This window comes from Fundulus heteroclitus, chromosome 2, assembly GCF_011125445.2.
Source record: "Fundulus heteroclitus isolate FHET01 chromosome 2, MU-UCD_Fhet_4.1, whole genome shotgun sequence".
Lineage (NCBI taxonomy): Eukaryota > Metazoa > Chordata > Actinopteri > Cyprinodontiformes > Fundulidae > Fundulus > Fundulus heteroclitus.
Genome location: NC_046362.1, coordinates 38677791 through 38699150, shown reverse-complemented (window position 1 = coordinate 38699150; position 21360 = coordinate 38677791). Strand labels below are relative to the sequence as shown.

The 21360-nt window shown below is 41.0% G+C and overlaps 1 protein-coding gene across 1 annotated transcript in view; it reads left to right on the top strand.

Moving 5' to 3' along the window:
* The window catches only part of cdh13 (cadherin 13, H-cadherin (heart)), a 432538-nt gene that overhangs the window by 306888 nt on the left and 104290 nt on the right, over positions 1-21360 (top strand). Inside the window, exon 9 of the mRNA XM_036126911.1 lies at positions 14567-14707. Coding sequence (XP_035982804.1) covers positions 14567-14707 — 141 coding nt within the window. The remainder of the gene's footprint in view (positions 1-14566; positions 14708-21360) is intronic.

Sequence of the window (21360 nt, the reverse complement as noted above, 5' to 3'; positions counted from 1 at the left end):
TCAAAGTAAAAGCCGTTATAAGAATCTAAAAAGGAAATATTCTGTCTTGGTCTCACTTTTTGTCGTGACTAGATCTTAGTAATTTTCTGTCGACTGTTTTACTGCATCATAGATAGTGGAAGACATTTTCATAGATAGTGGAGGAGATTTAGCATAGACTCAGTTTGACAATCTATAAATTCACCATAATCCATAATATCAGCTGTGGCGTCTCTGCATGTGGGTCCAGTGGGGCCAGGACCCTCCAGATGTTGCTGTGGAGTTCTATGTTCACAATAATCAGCGAGACATGATTGTGCTTTACAGTAATAATGTAGAAAAGACAGATTCCCTTACCAATAAACTTCTGTTATAAACACTGTGTCTATATATCTAAGTCTGACAGAAAACTGACGAGCTCAGCAGCTAAATCCTCCTGAGGCGTCTTGATATTGGGGCCGACCCACCAAAGTTTGTTTAAATAATGAACATCTGGAATCGCAGTGAGCATGCCCAGTACGATCTCAGCAGACAGCTGTGGGGCACAAATCCTACGGCCCCATGCTCAGATCGTCCAATCAGAACGCTGGAAATGCAGACGTTACATTTTTGCTCTGCTGGATAGATAGACCATCTGGTGTTGGTGGTTCCCGGTAAATCATTGATGGATCTATTCATTAAACATTGATCAGTCAGGTGGTATGTGTCACAAAAAAATCAGTTGCTGCTAATAGGTGTTGAGTTTTTGTGTCCCACTTAACTGATCATGTCAGAGACGCCGCTGATTATCAGTATAAATATAATTTATCCATCCATTAACATTTTGAACTCTGGATATTTAATGACAGAAAGCTTTCAATAATCTGGCACTGTGTTGCTGCCTGAGAAGAGCTTGTAAAGAGCAGGAGATGTTGTTTTTTTCTGCAGAGCAGCAGAGAAGCTTAGCATGGAGACAGGGAGGAGTGGCAGGAAGTAGACAGCAGACCGGCCAGATCATGACCAGCTTCAGTCCTGTAGCGGGTCATCAACCTCTAAAATCTACCACGCAACCAGAAAGTCAATCAATCAGAAACGCATGGTGGGCCCAGACCATCAAGAGCTTAAAAACAAGCTGTAAAAGTTTTAATTGGCTCTAAAGCAGACCGGCAGCCAGTGGAGGGAGAACATAACGGGTGTAACGTGCTCGGGTCTAGAGCTCAGATTGAATTAATTTCTTCTTCAGACCAGCAGCTGTGTAGGAGAAACCTGCAGCACACGGGTCTAATATGTGTTATTTTAAAGTATTATATTTAATTCATATTTTATAAAAGAAAATTATCAACAAGGACTATCAAAGCAGAAGAAGAGAGCTAAAGTTCACCTCTGCAGAAACTAGATGCACCATCACACTGCCTGCACCCTGTGAGGACAATGCAGAATGTCTCAGTTACTTCAGACGGTTTGAAGCTCCCAACAACGCTCCTGTTAGGACATCCTCACCTGACCCAGAAGAACCCACCGGGGGGTTCTGGTGTCGATCTCCAGAGGTGAAGCTCCGGCGATAGACAGGTTATACCTTGGACACGTCTCCTGTCCATCCCAGAGGCTCCTAAACACAGACGCAGTCACACCTGCAGGCATCACAGAGGCCCAGTGAACGTACTGCATGGTGCTGATCATTCTGAGAGGTTCTGGTAGGGATTCACATCCAGAAGATACTGAATTACACAGGACTTCTACCAGCACCCACTGCATGTGAATTATGAACCCAAAAGCCCCATTTAGAGACTCAAGTGTGCCTTTTTTCCGTTGTCTGGAGTTCTGTGAGAAATTAAGTTGAAGGAAAATGCTCTCAGAGAGAAACGGCTGCCAGCACATCACCAAATATCACCGGCCCTCGTTTTTCCGTACATGGATCACACTTCCTTAGCCAGTGCTGAAAAATCTGCTATGACTGAAATGTTTTGCTTTTAATGCCTTATTATGGCACCTTTATCCTGGTTTAACTTGTGTGCTCTCCTTTATTTTAGAGAAAACCAAAGAAGCTTAAAATATGTTTGTGTAAAGAGCGTTTCACCATTTGGACTGTGGAGCTTCATGCTCTAAGGCAGTCTGGTTTTAACGGTCTAAGGAGGTCAAAGGTACACAGATATCTCACAGCTAAAACAGAACACGGTCAGTAAACAACAAACCTCCTGGTTGCTTTGGTGGATTTTATCTCACATAAAATTTAAAAGTTGTTTTTGACAGTATTTTCGATGGAGTTTTAAAATGATCGTCCAAAAAACGCCGCAGCAGCCCCTTTATCTCTGACCGGAGAACCTCGTAGCTGACATGCTGCTCAGGGCAGGTGAACCGAGAGAGCAAGCCACAGAAGCGGGCGTTGGAGGCTACTAATGAGATCAGATTGTGTTCCTGGCCAGAGATGTTATGTGTGTGGGATTAATCAGTGTTTGAGAGCCAGTTTCAGCGTAGCTCGGAGGCGATGAATACTTTCAGGCAAACTGCGCATTCTCTGCTTTCCCTGTAGAGTCTCAGCGTAAGATTTATTTGGAAAACAGCAGAGAGGCTGAGCATGTGATATATGTGTAGCTATTAAACCTGCAGGAGGAGGCTATTGATGTATTCCATAAATACCATTTATCATTTCCATCATCGCATTCATGATGGAAATGAAAATATCTCCTCCCGACGTTCTGACCTGCTCGTTAGCAGATTCTTAAATTATTGAAACCTGACCTCAATTGTTCAGAAATAAACTATTATTTATTAAAAGAAGATGAAGCAAACGTGTAAAAGTTTGTGAAGGTGAACTACACCACAAAACGCCGGATGCATATAAAATCTGAGGAACGTCGTGAAACGTTCTCGGTGCGTCTGAATTCAGTACAGCTGAGGCTGGAGGACAAAGAGAAAGCTTGAAACCACGAAGCGAGGACGGCAGAGAAGCCATTCTGACAGTCGCTGGAGCCGTGGGGGAAAATTGGGAGTTGTTTCAGATGAATGAATGTCGAATTGCTCAGTATTTTGTAGAGACTCTTTCCAGCTGAAATGTTTGAACTATGTATCTTGTGATGTGCAGAGAAGAGCTGAAATCAGTGCAGCCTGACTCCTGGACGTGTCGCGTCCATCTTTCCAAAGAAATATGAAGTGTGCACTTGATAAGGCAGACGCTCTGTGAACCTGCCACAATGGCTAATTAATTTTCTTCTCCTCCCTTAATTTTATTTGTGATGCCATGGCTGCAAGTCTTAGACGATTCCAATTAAAAGGCAAAGAAACGGGCTTTGATTAAACCGTTTCATTGAACTTGATTCCATCTCTCTTCACAACTAAAAGAATTTTAATTAATTACATGTTTTCAAAAACTTAATCAAGGACTCAACTCTGTGCTTAAGAAGAAACCGTGAAACAACAGAATATACACATAATGGCATTACTGATGAAAAATACTCACCTTTTCATATCAGTGGAAGACGTTTTTATGCTGCTAATAAAAACACGAGGTTGTCACATCTTGGAGCAGCGCTGAGCGTAGCAGAGAAACTCCATGGGTTGTTTCTGAGCTTCCAACCATGATGACAATGTTCTCTCTCGCTTTTATTAAGTCGGTTTGATCTTTTCCTCGGTGCCGTGGTCTGGAGCTTGAAGGACAGGAGCTCCCTGCAGCAGATGGACCGTCGTCTGGTCTGATTGGAGAGTCCCAACAATCAGATGCGTCCCTGTACAACAGGCAGGAACAGCAGATAGCCTCTTCTGATTTAGAAGATGACTTCATCTGCTTCACAGGGACGTCCAGGTTCTTCCCTCCAGACCGAGGTTCTTGGTCCCTAAATGTAGAACGAGACGTTTCAGGAGCAGCTTTGTTCCTGCAGCTGGACTGAAATGATCAAGCTGAAAGGCACCGACACTCTCAAGGGATTCAATGGATTTTAATTGTTATATTTTTACTCTCTTCTGTGTTCTATGATTTAATTTGTGGAGCTTGAAGCAGGTTTAGTATTTTGAGCACATCTACATGGGGATGGTTGTGGTTATGTTTGGGTATTTTTTACTCTGTGTGTGTGTTGAAGCACTACAGAGCATATCTACCTACAGTTACAGTAAAGTAACCCTGACAGGCATCCAGACCTGCATCGGGGGGGTGTAAGGGTCAGCGCACGCAGAGAAAACGTTTCTGTTTGTCAGTTTAAAGCTCGGCTTACAGAGAAATCTGAAGCTGGACACAGCCAGTCAGCTTTAAGTTGTAGTTTGGAGGCTGTTGATCCATCCAGAGCTATCGCTTCAGTCACATCCTCATCTGGATGAGCAGCAGGAAAAACGCCACAGTTACAGGATGGCAGCGCACAGCTTTGGTGGTTTATAAGCGACATGTTAGGAGGACATACAGAATTATTACCTGCTGTCTTTTAATCTTTGAAACTGTACTTTGGTCCATGGAATATGTAAATAAGCCAGAGGTACAGGCTCTTGGCTTATTTACATACTGTAGCACATAAGATGGATGATGTTGTAGTACTTTACATTTGGTAAAACAGACATTTGATTAAAGCATTGATTTAACTTTTACACTCTGTGGAAAAAAGACATGAACTGATGGGTGGATGAACCTTAAACTTTATATTGTTGATGCAAAGCACAGATAATGTTAATTTTTCAGATAACTGTGCCTCTGCTCGTACGTTCTAATAGTTTTATATCGTTATATTTGTCAATTACAGCTAATTTATAAAACTAGCTGTAGGTCTGAACAGTTTTTCTCTCATTTTGCTCATTCTGCTTCTGTGTGTGGGCTTAAAGTTAATTAAGATAAAATAACGTTTGTGAGTGAGCATTCAGTATTTTCGCCTCGCAGCAAAAAGGTCCTGGGTTCGATTCCGTGGCTGGGCGCTACTCTCCATGGGTTTGGGTCGGCTTAAAGCGAGTATGAATGGATGATGGATGTTTTATTTTAAAATATATAATAAAAAAAATTCATTTCAAATGTAAAATGTAATTTCAAAGATAAGTGGATGTATGAATAACCTCTTTATTACTGTACTTACAGTATCTCTCATAATCGTCATCTACAGTCATATTCAATAAATTAAAGTATGCATTTCTAAGCGCTTGTTTGTCAGATTAAAAGTACATTTTGAAAAAGTAACCTTGAAGCCGGTATTAAACATACTTTTCATTATGCCCCATTTCTGCGTGAAAAATTTTGCTTTTTATTGGTCAAATGTAATATTCTGCTCTTAAATGCTGTTTTACAGGCTGGAGGTGGAAAAAATATTAATTAACAGCAAAAAATGACTTTAAAACAGCATTAGTCTGTGTTTCCATGAGTGAATCAAGTTACCGAAATGAATGAACTTTTCAATAATATTCAAATGAGATGATCATGACTACATTTTAAGCTTCTTTTGCAGTTTGGTGCGGCTGCTGTTTAATTGACAGCCTGTCAGGCTCAGCGATGTGTCAGCAGGGACATCTATTTTAGCAACTCTCTCATCATAGAGTATTCTTATTGGCTGGAACATATTTTTTTAGTGTAATCACCAAAATGTTTCTAATAAATGTAGAAAGAAAGCCACCAGTTGTCTTTTAGCCGTCAGCTGTGAGGCCTTATTTATCACACAGGGCAGACAGAAATGTCCTGAGCCTTAGGAACGTTAAAGCCAGTCATAGATGCGTAGGTTACTGTTAGATTTCAGGTCAGTCAGGTTACCTGGAGAAATGATGGCGTCCAGACCATCACCTGCTCAGGTGAAGTCAATCGTTGTCAGTCACTGATGTGGCTGTGGAACGTGAATTCTTAATATTTTAGACGTTTTTCTTTGTGTAACATTATGGAAACATCTGAATACAGGAGGCATCTGTTTGTTTTTCTATGGAAGCATAATTCTGCATCACATTTAGCAGAGAAACAGTTTGTGGGGACCTGCCTGAGGTTATTGGAAGCATTAAAATGCCTAAAAATGAGGAATCGTGTGAAGCTTCAGGGGAAAGAGGTGTATGTATGTGTTCTGCTTTCATTGTCTGTAGGCATCAGGATCACTGAACACACACTGCTCTGTGTATATACTGTATTTACTGCATGCATAATTTAGTTTGCTCATACATTTCTCTTTAAATATCATACATTTGCTATTTGCAATACCCAAACTTCTCTGTAGTTTATTATCTTGGTTGAATGAAGTGAGGGATTGGTGTGAATGGCAGTGTACAGCAGAGTCGTTCCAGTTGTTCTTGATATGAGCAGAATAGGCGCGCTCGGCTGTGCTGATCCATCAGCTGTCAACACATATTTAGAACCGAACCCACAGAACGAGAAGCAGGAAAATGATTGAAAACTCTCATTGGCCCGCCACGCCGCCCCCGTGTTTCTGACACCTTTTCCTCTGGATGAATGCTAAGCAAAGAAATAGATCAGTGCTGCAGGCTGCATCGGCCCAGATAAGGGCCTCACAAGTCAGCGACCACGTTGTAATTAACTGTTGTCAAAGTGATTAATAATCTGTCCGTAGAGGTGGATTGTTAAACGCTGCCAATGACCTGTGAAGTGCTGCTTGAATGTTTGAAAGGAGAAAACAATGATTATTCTTTCACGGTTCTCCAACATGAAGCGATCTGAGGATATGTCAATAGAAAACACCGTTTAGGACTTTTAAACAGTCCAGATTCTTCCTTTTCTTGGATATTGTTGCTGCTGCTGACAAAATGAAAGTCTAGACTAGCTGATTCATTAGTGGCTAATTATTGTTAATTCAGTTTTCTTCAGACAGAATCATCAAACAGTTCCCTGTTAAAGTCACAATTGTCTTGTTTTCTAATTTGATTCAACTACAAGCGTCACTGAGGGTCTATAGGAGTTATTTATTGTCTCTTTCTACATCAGGTTAAAAAACAGGACCACAGCCACACAAAACCAAAAGCATTGTGCAGCTGCTGAAAACTGCTGAAAAGATCAGACAAAAAACTGAATCTGAGCTACTTGTGCCTGCTACTGAAACACAAGAGGAGTGAAATATAATAGAAATAACCTTTTTTGTCTTTCAGTGAGGAAATAAACTACACTCTCCGTTGGGAAATCAAACAGCAACTCCCACCACTTCACTATCAAACCAAACATATAAACACACTCATCTAGGTGCCTTTTCAGTTAAACCTGCATTACTACATGAATCATTATTAAACAACACAAATCCAGTATTTTTTGTCTTTTTTACCCTGATGTGCTGCACTGAATGCAATCAGCCATGATGGAACAGTAGCTGCATGCAGCAAGTCTCCAGGTCAATGTATTCATACCATCAATATAAAGGCCGCCTCTGATCTGTACCATGGCACACCTGGCTTTGGCACACCTGGCTTTGCTTGCCATGGGTGTAAATCTTCCGCCACCTGATCTGGTGGCGATGGCGCTCCTGGTTCTGGTTGGTTTTACAGGCCCAAAGGAGGAAGAGCGCTTGGAGGTCAGCTGAGTTACGCCACCTCTCCTTCCCAATAACAGAAGGACCATGTGGTCATCCTGAAGGATCCTGATTGGCTGACATAGACATTTTAGCTTTGCAGTGCACTGCCCCCTATGGGTTTGGCATGTTTAAAGCAACACTCAGTTGCATAGTTACCTGTGTTCATGTGGATGAAAACCTTTCTGAAAACGTTACCAGGTGTATGAAAACCAGACTCCACCTAAAACTGCAGAACTTCCACATTCTGAAAAGTGAAGTTATATTTCTGGGACAATATTTCTTCTTATATACATCTGTTTCATCATTTAAATTTCATTTATTTTTTTCAAATACAAACATTTGGTTTTCTAAAGAAACATTTATGCTCAGTGTAGTGGATGGGTCCCCAAAATGCCAACAAAGCAACCAATCAGGTGCAGCGATTGATTTATACTGTATGTAACCAATAGAACCAGAGTTTTATGAAGTTACTTTAGTCAATTTAGATTTACCAGCACAGCTATTTCAACTATTCACCATGTTAATGGAAAAATGTTCTGTTGCATACATATTCAATTGTGTGAAATCTTTTTTGTTATGAATGTACACGTTTTAAACATTTTATGCTTCACTTCAAAGGAATTGTTTCCCTTTTTTAGATGCAAAGCAATCAGAATGCTGTTACAGGATAATCTAACTCGGGTCTATTAATTATGTGTTGCATACAGGAGTTTTTTGTTTTTTTTCAAGTTTTTCTCTTTTAAGTCTCCTGAGAACCATTGATCATAACGCAACATCATTATTAAAATACTTCAGTTAAAAATATTAAATGAAAACAGCAGGAAAGAGCAAACTAAGAAAACATTAAATATCTAAACCACAAAACAAACTATATATATATATATATATATATATATATATATATATATATATATATATATATATATATATATATATATATATATATACACACATGTGTGTGTATTACTTTAGCTTTTTGTTGCAGTTTTGGGTTTTACTCCTGATATTCATTTGTGCCATAATTCCAAGTGTGAGTTTGCTACATAATAAGGTTTAGCAGCTTTTTGCAGTATTTTACCCCTTATTTCTCTCATAAATGAAAAAATGCACACATTAAATATAAACTAATGCTTTTTTTACATCGTCAGCCCCTCGCTCTGCGTGAACCAAATGCTTGCAGGCACCTGATGACCACAGTCCTCAGCTTGTGCGTACTCGTTGTATGAATATTGCTGTTTATGCTTTTAAATTCAGCGTATTCTGCCTCAGCCAAACAGACGCCGACCAGCAGCTCAGCTAATGCTCTGAGTTGTAATGCTTTATAAATATCAGAGCCGGTGCAGTCCTAATAATTCACAGGGAGGCCGAAGCAATGAAGATAAATGGGCTTTGACAGCGACTGATGGAAAACGTTGCACTTTCATCCGGAGAAAACTTTTCCTGTTTATTGTTTTGCTATTACTTATAATACTTCATTCACAGCCTGAAATGAGAGTCTCCCAAGCATGTGATGTGAAAACAATGGGAAGAGCTGATTTTTGAGACCTCAAACACGGAGTTTATTGATACTGTATAATGAGACTTTTCAATGACTGAAGAAAGAAAATGTCTGAATTTAAAATAAAAAAAGCTGGAAGAAATGCAGAAATGTAAATGTAAAACCCAGATGAAGGCATAAAGGTAAAAGAATGAATGTTGCTGGATTGGCGGTCTTCTTATAGTGGATTTTTCCAATGCTTTTTATGTCTGTCATCATTTATCTAAGCATTTGTAAAGAGGCCTGAAGAATAGCCAGCGGTTCGGTGAGTGAGCATTACTGGACGGCCAGAGGAGAACAAAGACGCCGCCACCAATTTGATTATAATATTACACCTATTCATGGAGCTAATGTGGTGTCTGCCATGTCAGCCTGTTCTTTCTAGCCTCTCCTCCTTTTTTCACTTATCCCTTCTGGTTCCCTCCTTCACACTGTCAGATATCAGCCGTCTGGATGCACTGACCTCAGCCGTCACTCTCAGATCACTTGTTGTCTCTCAATCACATTCTGGAAAATAGCAGGAAATAAGTTGTATGTCAGCTTTCACAAACACGAGAAACAAAAAAACTAAATGCCTATTTGGTTGTGAACCCCGCTGGCGTTGCTAGCAGGAGCTAATGGAGCTCACCTGCTTGGTTTAAGGTATTCACACCTGTAGGCGGGGCCAGCCCAATCCTCCATGGGGTCCTTAGCCAAATTTGAATGTTTCTGTCTATAATAAGGATTACTGCAATCAGTCACATGATCAGGTTATTCACAGGCCTACTGTTCACTCATTGCAGGACTGACAATGCTGTTTATGTCATTCTAATAGATAAAAATTTAATGCTATAGGACCACAAGCCACTGGGCAGAATCTGTGGCTCCAAATTATATTAATATTACTCTATGAGACGGTTTGCATAACGTATGACTTTATTTTAATCACATAACTTACTTTGCTGTGTAGCCAACCACATGGATCAAACAATAGTATAGCTAACAGCCATGTAATCTGACAAATGTCAAAATGGTTAAGTTTTATTATTTTAGCACGCATAAATAAAGATTTCTCCATGATCAAAGATATGTTATGATAAAAAAATGCAAGGTTTTCATGAAATTGTGTTTTTTCTCTGATAAACAAACAGAAATCATTATACATGGGAACACATGTATAGTATTTTAAATGATTGGGGGGGTGTCTAGCAGCTGTTAGGGTTTATGTCTGGGCCGGCCATGCCTGTAGGCCTTATTTATTTCTATTTTCATAAATACAGGATTTATTCAGGAAGGAGTCTGCTAATCCCACATATGCATTCACTCCCATGTTACATGGTTCATGTGATTTCTAGTGCTTATGAATTTTTTATTTCAGTATTTGCCAAATTTTAATAGCTATACGTCCTTGTTCTTTACTTGCAGCTATATGCAGCTTGGAAAGCTGCATATAGCAGCTGATTGTGAGTATATAAGGTGTACAGGAGGCCCCTGTAACACAGCTGAAGAACATGTTTAATTTATTATGTTTCAGTTTAGGATTATCATCTCAGAACGCTCTGATAACTTGGGGTTTTCAGCATTTCTCACTCTAAGATTGCATAGCTGTCACTAAAAGATGAATTTAATTGAAGGATTTTCACACTTCCTTCCCAGGGGTGCCGATAAATATGGAGAGTGCTATAAATGTTAAAAAGAGTAATATCCACTGACTGTGATAGCATTGCTGCTAACAAGTTCAGTCAGACATCTTCAGGAGATTCATCATGTCGGCAGGAAGGATCTCCATCAGATTCCACCATAAGTTTCCCGACACTAGGAGGAAAAATTCCCCGTTGCATCAACTCCAGTCCTCAGCGAATACGACCGTCTTTCCTCGGCCAGGTAGTGCCGGAGAGTTTATAATTGAGTTGAGACTTTGGAAATGCTCATTAAGACGTTGTCAGTCGCCAGAGGAGGCCACGCTCAATGTGTTCAGACACCAGTGAGACTGCAGCTGTCCCCGAGCCTCGCTGCGCTCCAGCTGGAGGGCAGGAGTATACGTCTGCGCTCAGGTGTGCATGTGTGAGCGTGCTTCAGAGCTGACACGTGTGCACTCGTGTGTGATTGTGTGCATGAAGTTTAATAAACTCACAGGTCTGTGGAGCACCATCTGTTTGCACCGGTGTGTGATTGCAGAGGAGCTTGTTGTGCGGCACACCCTTATCACTCAGTATGTGTGACTAACTAGTGATAGAAGCACCTGTTTTCCGTCTTGCACTTCGTCTCTGCCTCTCTGGTATATATATATATATATATATATATATATATATATATATATATATATATATATATATATATATATATATATATATAAACACACACGCTAACATTTAGCAGCTATTGTATATTTATTACTGATGTCTCCATGGAACTATGCTATGCTCTGCAATGACAGAGAGTCTGCTGTGATGAATTCCTGTGATTATCTTTCCATAAAGTAATTTCTGGGCAATTTATTTTGTTTTTGGCTTTTTCTCCCCGTCTTTGATTCCCATTCTGAGGAGCACTTGGCAGCGTTACGTTTTAATTTCTGTCTGTCAAAGTGTGTTTTCCAGCGTGTGAATTGTGATCCTCTGTGTTTTGCTCTGGGACGTCAGCAGAGAAAGACTACATGCAGGCCGAGGGGAATCTACAATGCAGAAGAGAGCTCATGCAGCATTTTTCAGCGAGACAGATGGATGAAATTTACCAAGCATATGACAGCGAACAGCCCCAGAAGGGCACGAAATCCCAACAACACTGCAGCCCTTAAATAAATGTTGGCTTTACCACTCCTACTCCGCTTTTATTTATTCACTGGAGTTAACATTTCTATTAGAGGTGAATTATGCAAACAAATTATTATTCCTGCTATGATCATTATAAATGCCATCCCCTTGCTCTATGTAGAAGCTACATTTCCCCAGTTCTATCATAGATTATGGATGCTAGCGGAGCAGAAAATGGATTGCATATCTAATTTAGCTCTTTGCTCTCTAGTTTCATCAATTCATTGCTTATGAATGAAAACATGATCCTAAAACTCAACCTCTTTGCTGTATCTAGACTTTTTTTATCGTTCAACAAAAGGACAATTCCACACTACATTATTTATTTATTTTTACACCAGAGGTGTAACGCTGTTACGCCTGGCTCATTTTCTGTTAATTCCCTGTCTTCCAAACAAATTCATACCCTTGAAATGTTTTACGTTTTGTCATATTGGAGCCGCGATCTTGAGTGTAGTTTATTGGGATTTGATGTGACTGAGCAACACAAAGGAGAACAAAGTTGTGATGTGGAAGAAAAATGATACAATGTTCTTATAAAATGTATTACAAACAAAAGTGTAAATCAGAGTCGCATCACTTTGCTCTGACACCTGAGAAATCATTTAAACGGTAAATTAAGTTCAGCTCTGCAATTTAATCTTTACTGTGAGGTCCTAAAATCTACCAAAACATGACAGGTTGCCCCGCGGTAACTCTGGAGGAGCTGCACAGATCTACAGCTCCCTGGGAGAAGTGGTTGACGGGACAGTTATCAGACACTGAGTCACGTTTTATGGAAGAACGGCATAAGGTCTCCCATTTTGCTACCAGCCGTGCAGGAGACACAGAAAACCAAAAAATCTAGGAGGAGAACGCTGGCCGAGCAGTTTGCTGTGGATTAAAACACACCGTGGGTTAGAATGACCCCATCAAAGCCCAGATCTAAATCTGATTAAAGTCTGTGACGAGATCCACGTCTTCTATCCAGTCTAGTTAGCTAATTAGCTCCAGGTAAGACGAGAAATGTAAACCTGGCTATAAGACAACAAAGCAAAAGAATCCTGAATGCTTTTATTTCATGTTATGAACTCGTCATAGACTATTTGTCCATGTGTCCGTTTTTTCTTTTTTTTAAATGTTAAACTGGTATCAATTTGGAGTTAACAGTTGATAAGACATTCATTCATATGGTGATTGGATTATTAATTATAACTGCATTTATTAACAGTTACTAGAACCAAACAACTCCACAATCCCACCACAAGTTAAACCATCCAAATGCTTCTGGTAAATTTGGTTATTAATTTTATATATATATATATATATATATATATATATATATATATATATATATATATATATATATATATATATATATATATATATATTATTTTGACTGGGCTTCCAATTTATGAATTATGATTTTTAATTAGAATTTCAATATTCATAATTAAAACCAAACAGTTACAGTAAAGATTCTTGACAAAATCATCCTTCCACTTACATTTCATAATCATATTTATTTCTCCTAGCTACATACGTTCCCATGAATCTCGTCCTCAGCATCTAACCCGTCCCTCAGGGAGCGGTGGGCTGCGCCCAGGCCTGAGGGTCTTGCTCTGAGACCCAGAGCAGCTCTGCGGGAATTGAACCCAGAACTTCCAGGTTGAAAGCACGTTGCTCTAACCACTCAGTCTGTCTGCAGGAATTTTCCCGACAACTCTCTGCCATCTTTATTTCTCAGTGTTTCCAGGATCCCACTGAGTCCTAAATGGAATCACAATAAGAGCCTTTCTGGAGTCAAAGGGCCAAATGTGAAGCCATCAGTATGCCTCCGTCCATCCGTCCTTCAGCTGAAACACAACCTGCTGCATCTCCCCAGCGGCTCCATTAATCCCGTCCAGATAGTTTATTCAGTTCCTCCAGATGATGTCTGGAGAAATTCAGGCTCGTAGTGCATGTCTGAAAATAGTCAGGATCGTGGCTGCTACATTTTGATATTTCATGGACAGCTGCTGTGTTTTCTCTCACATTTTCCCAAAAACTTTACTTTCGGTGTGAAACTACAAAATGTCTTCAAGGGACGAACTTTATTTCAAAACATTTTAAATATTGCATCACAATCCCTCCTGGCTTTATGTTTGCGCCAGGGTATGTCAGAACGTCCACGTCTAGTTTATTTTTATTTTCAACTGATTAATACAGATTTTAAAATAACAAGAGACAAACTGGGCACGGATAAATGGAAGGGTTAGTCAGAATAACAGGAGGACCTGGAGTTGTGCATCATCTGTAGGATTTTATTTCTCTTCTAGTCACTCTAACATCCAGGATGACAAAGAAAAACAAGCAAACAAGCCAATGATTTTACCAAAGGTATAACTGGAAGGCATAACTTTGCCTAAATAATCGTACAGGTTGTTTGGAGGGAAATGTGTTGTTATTTCATGCAGAGCTCAGCCAGCTTGATCTCTGCTGCCCCCAGAGCGCTGAGAAGCATGTGTGTAAAAAAAAAAAAAAAAACCAGCTCTGAGGAGTCTTTAAAATGGATGACTGTGCTGTGGCTCTGATGCTGTGCTGCATGTTTATTTTTCTCTTTTATGCATTTATTTTATATTACGTTCTGATCATCCCTAGACCTGGCAGATACAAACCAGTGTGAGAAATGCAGACGTCCACTGTGTTGATAATGATTTAATAATACGGAACATTATGATTCTTCTGAGCAGTTCTGGTGCTTTCCTATTTATCAGTTCCCCTTTGAACTGCAGTCATCTTCTCTTTGCTTTTTAGATTCATTTTAGCTTCATTTTTAAGCCCTGCATCGTTGTGTTTTCCTCCAGACGCTCCCAACTACAACATATCAGTTAGAGATTGTGGCCAAGGACATGGCAGGCAGCGAGGTGGGCCTAACAGGAACAGCAACGGCTACCATCACCATCACAGACAAGAACGACCATGCCCCAGAGTTCACGCATCCGCTGGTAAGAAACACCGCCTCTCTTCTGCTCTAAACTTCTGCTCAACGCTGCTCCCTCTCTTTAGCGGCGCCGTCAATCAAACGCAGCGTCTGCAGAACTGTGAGAAAAACCCTATTTGTTTACCCCTGGAGGGAAGGAAAAAGGTCAGAGCGAACAAACTTACTGCAGTTGTTCAAGGATACATGAACAGAACAAAAAAACACATTTATATCAATGTCCTCAGGTAATAACAACTTCTCACTAATTAATTGGATTGTTGTGGCACACTTGGTTGTATTGAGAGGACAACATTTTCTGAGTCATGGATACAGACAGTTTGTAATTATGTTGCCTAATAAATCAATAAATGAAAAGAAGGCAGGTGAATTACAACTTTAATAGTTATTAACAGTAATTCACAGTAAGATGTTATTGTGTGCAATCGTATATAGTTCTCCAGAATGAGAAATACTTTAGTAATCCCAGAGGGAAATTATTTCCGTTACACGCTTCAGATATACAAACTACCTATCTATATATCTGTCTCTCTCTCTCTCTCTCTCTCTCTCTCTCTCTCTCTATATATATATATATATATATATATATATATATATATATATATATATATATATATATATATATATATATATATATAGCACTAACAGGTGGAACAAGGGTCTGGCTAATTAACTAGTAAATTGTTATCAGGTGTGACTGACTGCTGAGGAGGTGAAGATGACAATAACTGAAGACAATGAAAACGAAACAATAAATAAAGTCAAACCTAATCCAAATGAGATGCAAAAATGAAAATAACAGAAAAACGAAGCCAAACCAAAACTCAACCATGAGAGTGACAATGTGCAAAAAGTAAATTTCTGATCACTCTTGTTATGCTGAATGGCCGCTCTATTGTTTACAGCATGATTTCGTTCCAGCAAATCTTTATTTCCTAAAAATCTGAGTGTTTTCTCACACTTTACAAAAGAATTCACAATGAGTGAAAGACTGCATTGGCTGCTGCAGCTTCCTCTCTGTGATTTCACCTGCATGCTGTGCTGAGAAATCTCCAGCTGTTCCATCACAAACACATCCTTAAAACATAAAATTAAAGAGTGTAGTTGGTAAAATTGATTAAAGGTTTATTTATAAGTTTTTGTTAACAAAAAGAGACAACGTCCTACACTTCGTTAAACCAGATGAAAACATCCATCCATCCATCCATTTTCTAAACCGCTTTATCCCTCATGGGGTCGCGGGGGGTGCTGGTGCCTATCTCCAACGTTCACTGGGCGAGAGGCGGGGTTCACCCTGGACAGGTCGCCAGTCTGTCGCAGGGCAACACAGAGAGACAAACAGGACAAACAACCATTCACACCTAAGGACAATTTGGAGAAGCCAATTAACCTAACAGTCATGTTTTTGGTCTGTGGGAGGAAGCCGGAGTACCCGGAGAGAACCCACACATGCACAGGGAGAACATGCAAACTCCATGCAGAGTAACCCAGGGGTGTACTCGAACCCAGGACCTTCTTGCTGCAAGGCAACAGCGCTACCCACTGCGCCACTGTGCAGCCCTCCAGATGAAAACAAAAAAATGGAAATTAAATGAAGCTTCTCAGCAAAGCAAACCCAACAGGAAAACACAAACAGGGAGAAAAACTACAAAATAATACCCTAGCCAAAACTAATTTATAATTTGAGCTGTTTAAATTTAACAAGCTGAGAACTAGCAAGCAGAAGTTATGTTCTCAAACCAATAGTGATTCATAAAATGCTCAAACAGCACATGGCTACAAACAGACTGTTCAGATGCTGCTCCACTGAACGTGGCTTTCAGAGAGTCCTCTGAAGGTTTGAGGAAGGTCTAACTGGTCCTGGCTTCTGGAAACGGTCCACACAGGAGCTCAGGATGTTGGAGGCGGGTCCAGTGTCCTAACAGCCAATCCCAGGCGCGTGCTGCCACAGTCATTATTGCATAAGTAGAGCCCAGTCTGCACTACTGGGTGAACATTGACGGCCCTAACAACCCAAACTGCTGCTCTCTTCTATGTTTCCGGAACATCTGAGAAATTCTGAAAGAATTGGGACTGAACCGAACTCTCAGCCAGATGTTGGTTCATCCTGAGGATAAAACCCAGAACCCAGACTGTTTTGCCGGGTGTCTGCCGTTCAGAGCAGCGAGGAACGTCCAGGTCTGTCATGTTCTGGCCCGGCTGTCTGTGTCTCTGCCTCTGAGCCCGGTAATTAGGATCACCAGCTGCACCTGCTCTCCTCTGCCTAATCAGCCTCATTCAGTTCACCTGGTCCTCTGCCTTCAGCTGCTGGCCTCCCACAGTCAGCCTGTTCCAGACTGTCAGCCGTAGACGTAAGTAGAAGTCCAGCATTCCTTTGGTCGCCGTTCTTAGCTCTGTATCAGTTTTTAACTTCTGGATTTGTTCGTCACTTCATCAGCTTCTGATTTCTGCACCTGGACTGTTCTCTGCCACAAACCTTGCCCATCCCTCACAGATCTGTCTGCAGCTGGGTTTTATTTTCATTAATAAACCTTTTAAACACTGACTGGGTGAGAGGTTGGGTTCTCTGTTCTATCTGCCGTAACAAGGTCTCTGTACTGGAGAAACTAAACAACCTCTCCACAGACTCGAGGTTTCACACCAGAGATGTTAATTTTCTGGACAGGGAAGACAGATGGTTAGACAGAGGAGTGAAGGAGGCCCTCTACGTTAAAAGTGAATAAACAGACCTCAGACGTCAGCTTTAATAAACATCTAATCCAGCATCAATCCTGGTGTCCAGTCAGTTTCAGGACAATTCACAGCTTCTTGCTTGTGACCAAACATGTCAGTGAGCCAGGCCAACAACGGCCCTGAAGAGCTGATCTTAATGTGAATTTAGAAAGCTTGTAACGTCTCCCCCAGCGGCTCTGAACTGAGAAAAGCTTCAGATGAGGAGGGAAACATTTCAACCATAAGAACTGGAGGCCAGCCGTTGTGTTTTTGAATCTGTTTTGGGTTCATGAGCCACGAGGCATGACTGAGACATGGTTATGGTTTGTTTAACGCATAACTAGGAACATGTGTGCTGCGACTGTTTACGCTTGGAAACAAAGCTTTTAAATGCAGCTACTTTGTGGTTTACAAAGATTAACTCTAAACTCTACACATGTAACAGAAAAGGAGACGTTGAATATGATAACACTAATAAACTAACGGCACTTCAAAATAAGATCACTTCCTGTTTGATTGATCAGGAAATGAATCATTAACAGAAACCCATTGCTTCTAATATTTTTAGTGGGGTGAAATAATATTTTACCTGATTAAGTCTAAAAATAATTCATAGCAGGTGATGATTTTAGATTTCCATGTGCTAAATCAGGTTTGAGGACAATAATTTGTGTTTCTAACCTGCAGCCGTGTTTTAGGCACACTAGATGATGCCCGTCTGATGTGACAATGGGTTTTATTTGGTGTTGAGGTCAGGTAATGTGAACATCTCAGCCTTTTACTAGCAGAATTATGAGAAAAAATTTGCTAATCTGTGGCAAACTGGAGAGGAGTGAGGAACGACTCGGTGTTTCTGGTGGGTCGCTGGACTAGAAGAAGGACTTGGTCACCTTAAACTACGACTTCTTTGTCCTCGTTTCCTGAAGGTAAAACTCAGTTTGAAGAATGGAGGAAAATAGGAGCAGAGTCAACACGTTTGAGCCGGAACTGAGATTATAGTGATCAAGTCGTTTTGCTTTGTTCAGTCAGCAAAAGCTAAAGAAAAAGGATGGAATGCTAACAAGTTAAATTGAGTCCTTCAAAAGCCTGTTATGAAGTATAACTTGTACAAAGTGGCAACTATTGCCAATTTGTGCCCCCACTAATAAAATTTGTCAAAGGTTGCCACTTCTGCAATTTTCTTGTCGCTCTTAATCCCTTCTTTCCACTGCTTGGGGTGAGCAAACACGAAAAAAAGAATGAGACCTGGTAGCCAAATACCCTCCCTGCGCCCTAAGGTGCAGTTGTAACACTTGAATTGTGTGTTTTTTAATGGAAATGCCCACAGCTGTTGTCAAGTTCCAAGACACATGGCACTTTGGCCCAACCAGCCCTCCCCTACAGCCCCTCTATGATGCATTGAGGTGTCAGGAGAGCTTGTAAGGAGTGCAGCTCCGATGTAAAATGTTACAGCTCAGAGGGTTCGGCAGGGCCTTGCAGAGTGCACCATGTCCATGTCCGTGCTAATGTTCTCATTCCTCATTGGGAATAGATCCGTTTAACAGCACGGAGAAATGGAGCTTTTATAAAACAAGCGTTTGAAGACGTCAGGCTCCTGAATAAATCCTGCAGCCTCCACAGTGGCTGACCGCCTTCAGCCTGGCCGTGAATCTTCTTTGACCTCTCAGATGACGGTCCTCATGTTGTGAGTGCAGAAAGGTGCAGCGCCTCCATCAGCAGCAGCTCCGATGCCCTTTAAAGAGATAAACTATTCAAAAAAGTCTGTTCAGTCAAGAAAGCTTTCAAATTCCCCACCTTCAGAAGGTGAAATGTATATTTTGGTCTCCAGCATCTCCTGCAGAGACGATTTCACTTTCATCCTGCTGAGGGAAATTCAAACAGACGATGGAGATAAATCATTCATGGAGAAAGTCTAAACTTTCTTTAGTTATATAACATTTATACAGGTAATTTAACAAGTTATTAGTTTAAATAGTGTTCAATAAACTAGAAGTACTCAAAGTTAGAATGTGGCTGTAAAAACATGGTTAGCTCCCAGTTTATAGGTCCACAAGTAAAGGTTGCACTGATGCCACCGAAAAGCATCAAATATGCATTATTTTCTGTGTTTTCACTTACAGAATAAAGATCATATAAATTATGAACTGTCTTTTAAACAAAACATCTTCAGCCATTTTATTAACTTTACATTAAAGGTCAGTTATGTGTTATATAACTAAAGATTAAAACCTGAAGCTTCAGAAATCTGCAACCAAAGCCAGAAAATGCTTACCTTTGCCTTTTTGCCTGAAATTTCAGATTCAGTGTTTCTGGTATTTTTCCTCAGGGTGAATCAGAAAACCAGTGGATGCTGCGTGAATCTTGTTCCGGCTGAATCAGAATCAGAAACCAGGCGTACCGACTGCAGCACCTTTCCCCCTCCATGCTTTTCACCTTATTTCATTCCTCCTCATCCACCAATATCCTGATTTCCACTTGGGTCCCGTCCTCGGCTCTGCACAGCTCGTCTCATCTCCCCTCCTCCTCGGCTCTCTTAATTCGGCACCATGTCTGACTCGGCTTATATGCGATTTTCCCCCTGCTCCTCATAACAAGACCATGATGGACCTTATCGCTCCTGTCACTCAAACTCCCCGGCTTCTCAGTCACTGTATTATTTCTCCCTGCCACAGGTTTGCTCTGTCTCTCCTTAGCTCTCTGTGTTTCTGTCGGTTTCTCCAGCACTCTCTCCTCGGTGATGACCAGGAGAATATGCATAGCTGCGATCCATCTGTCCTGCAGATAAAGACATTGGTGGTGATGGGTGTAGCTGCAGGCGTAGGGCAGGAGGCCCTGTCAGTGTCTGCAGGGATGGCTAACGGGTGTCAGGGATTAGTCCAGGCTGTGCGCCGTTGCTTCTCTTGTTCCAAGAGGCATGCGACTCTCTGATTCCTGCCGATACCGCGCTGCAGCGGGCCAAACGCCTTCGCCACTAAATTACAGGAGGCTGTGGGGTCCGTAGGCTGGAGGCAGCACATAAAGGACATTTGTGCCGTTTAAGTTTCTGCAGATCAACGTACAAATGCAGCGCAGAGCGAGCCGTTTAAAGGAATTTTCTTTCTGATTTAATCTAATTGTCGTCTTTCAGTTTCATTCAGAATTAGTTTAACTAATTAATCATATTTACTCATACTCGCAGCTTTATTTAATTTTGTTCAGTTATTCATCACCCCTAATTAGATTTGTGTACAGTTTCATCATTTCATTGCGAGCAACTGTGTAGCATAAAAAGGTTACCCTTGAAGGGTATCAGCAGCTAATCGGTTTGCGTTGAGGGGGAGCGGAGTTGCTGCTTCAGCCTCTCCATAAATCCTGATGAGCTCCTGGAAGGACGTGCAAACAGACATTTTACTGTTCACACAGAAGAAATGTGAGCCCCGCTGCTGCATGTCCACACAAACAGCCAGGGCTGCTGGTTTAACCTGCTAGTTCAGGATCGTTGCTGGTATCCCTGCTCCTCATCCTCGTTAGCTGGATAATTATCATGCAGCCAGGGTTCCTGATGCATGTATGGAGCTGCCCTGCATGTCTATGCCAGTGGTTTGACTCTATAACAGGTATTCCATAAAAAACAGCTGAACAGTGGTGACTATAACGTCTGAAAGGCTTGAGGGAATCAGGGGAGGCGTGAAAATGAACCAAATATACAGATTTAAGTAGCAAATGTTGATGCACCAGTTTTCACGTGTCTGTATCTGGAAAATCTAACCTTTTAAGACGTAAGCCACTTCTTCTGCTGCCATTCCTGCAGTTGAACTTTATCAGTTTTCTCAGTAGCACCCCCTACTGTTTGGGAGGCGAACAGCAGAGAATGACAAAGTAATGTGTGATGAGCCTTAGCTTTGTACTTGCAGCATCCCTGGGCTGTAAAGCTGCCCACTGCTCCCTAAGGGATGATTTAACATTCAA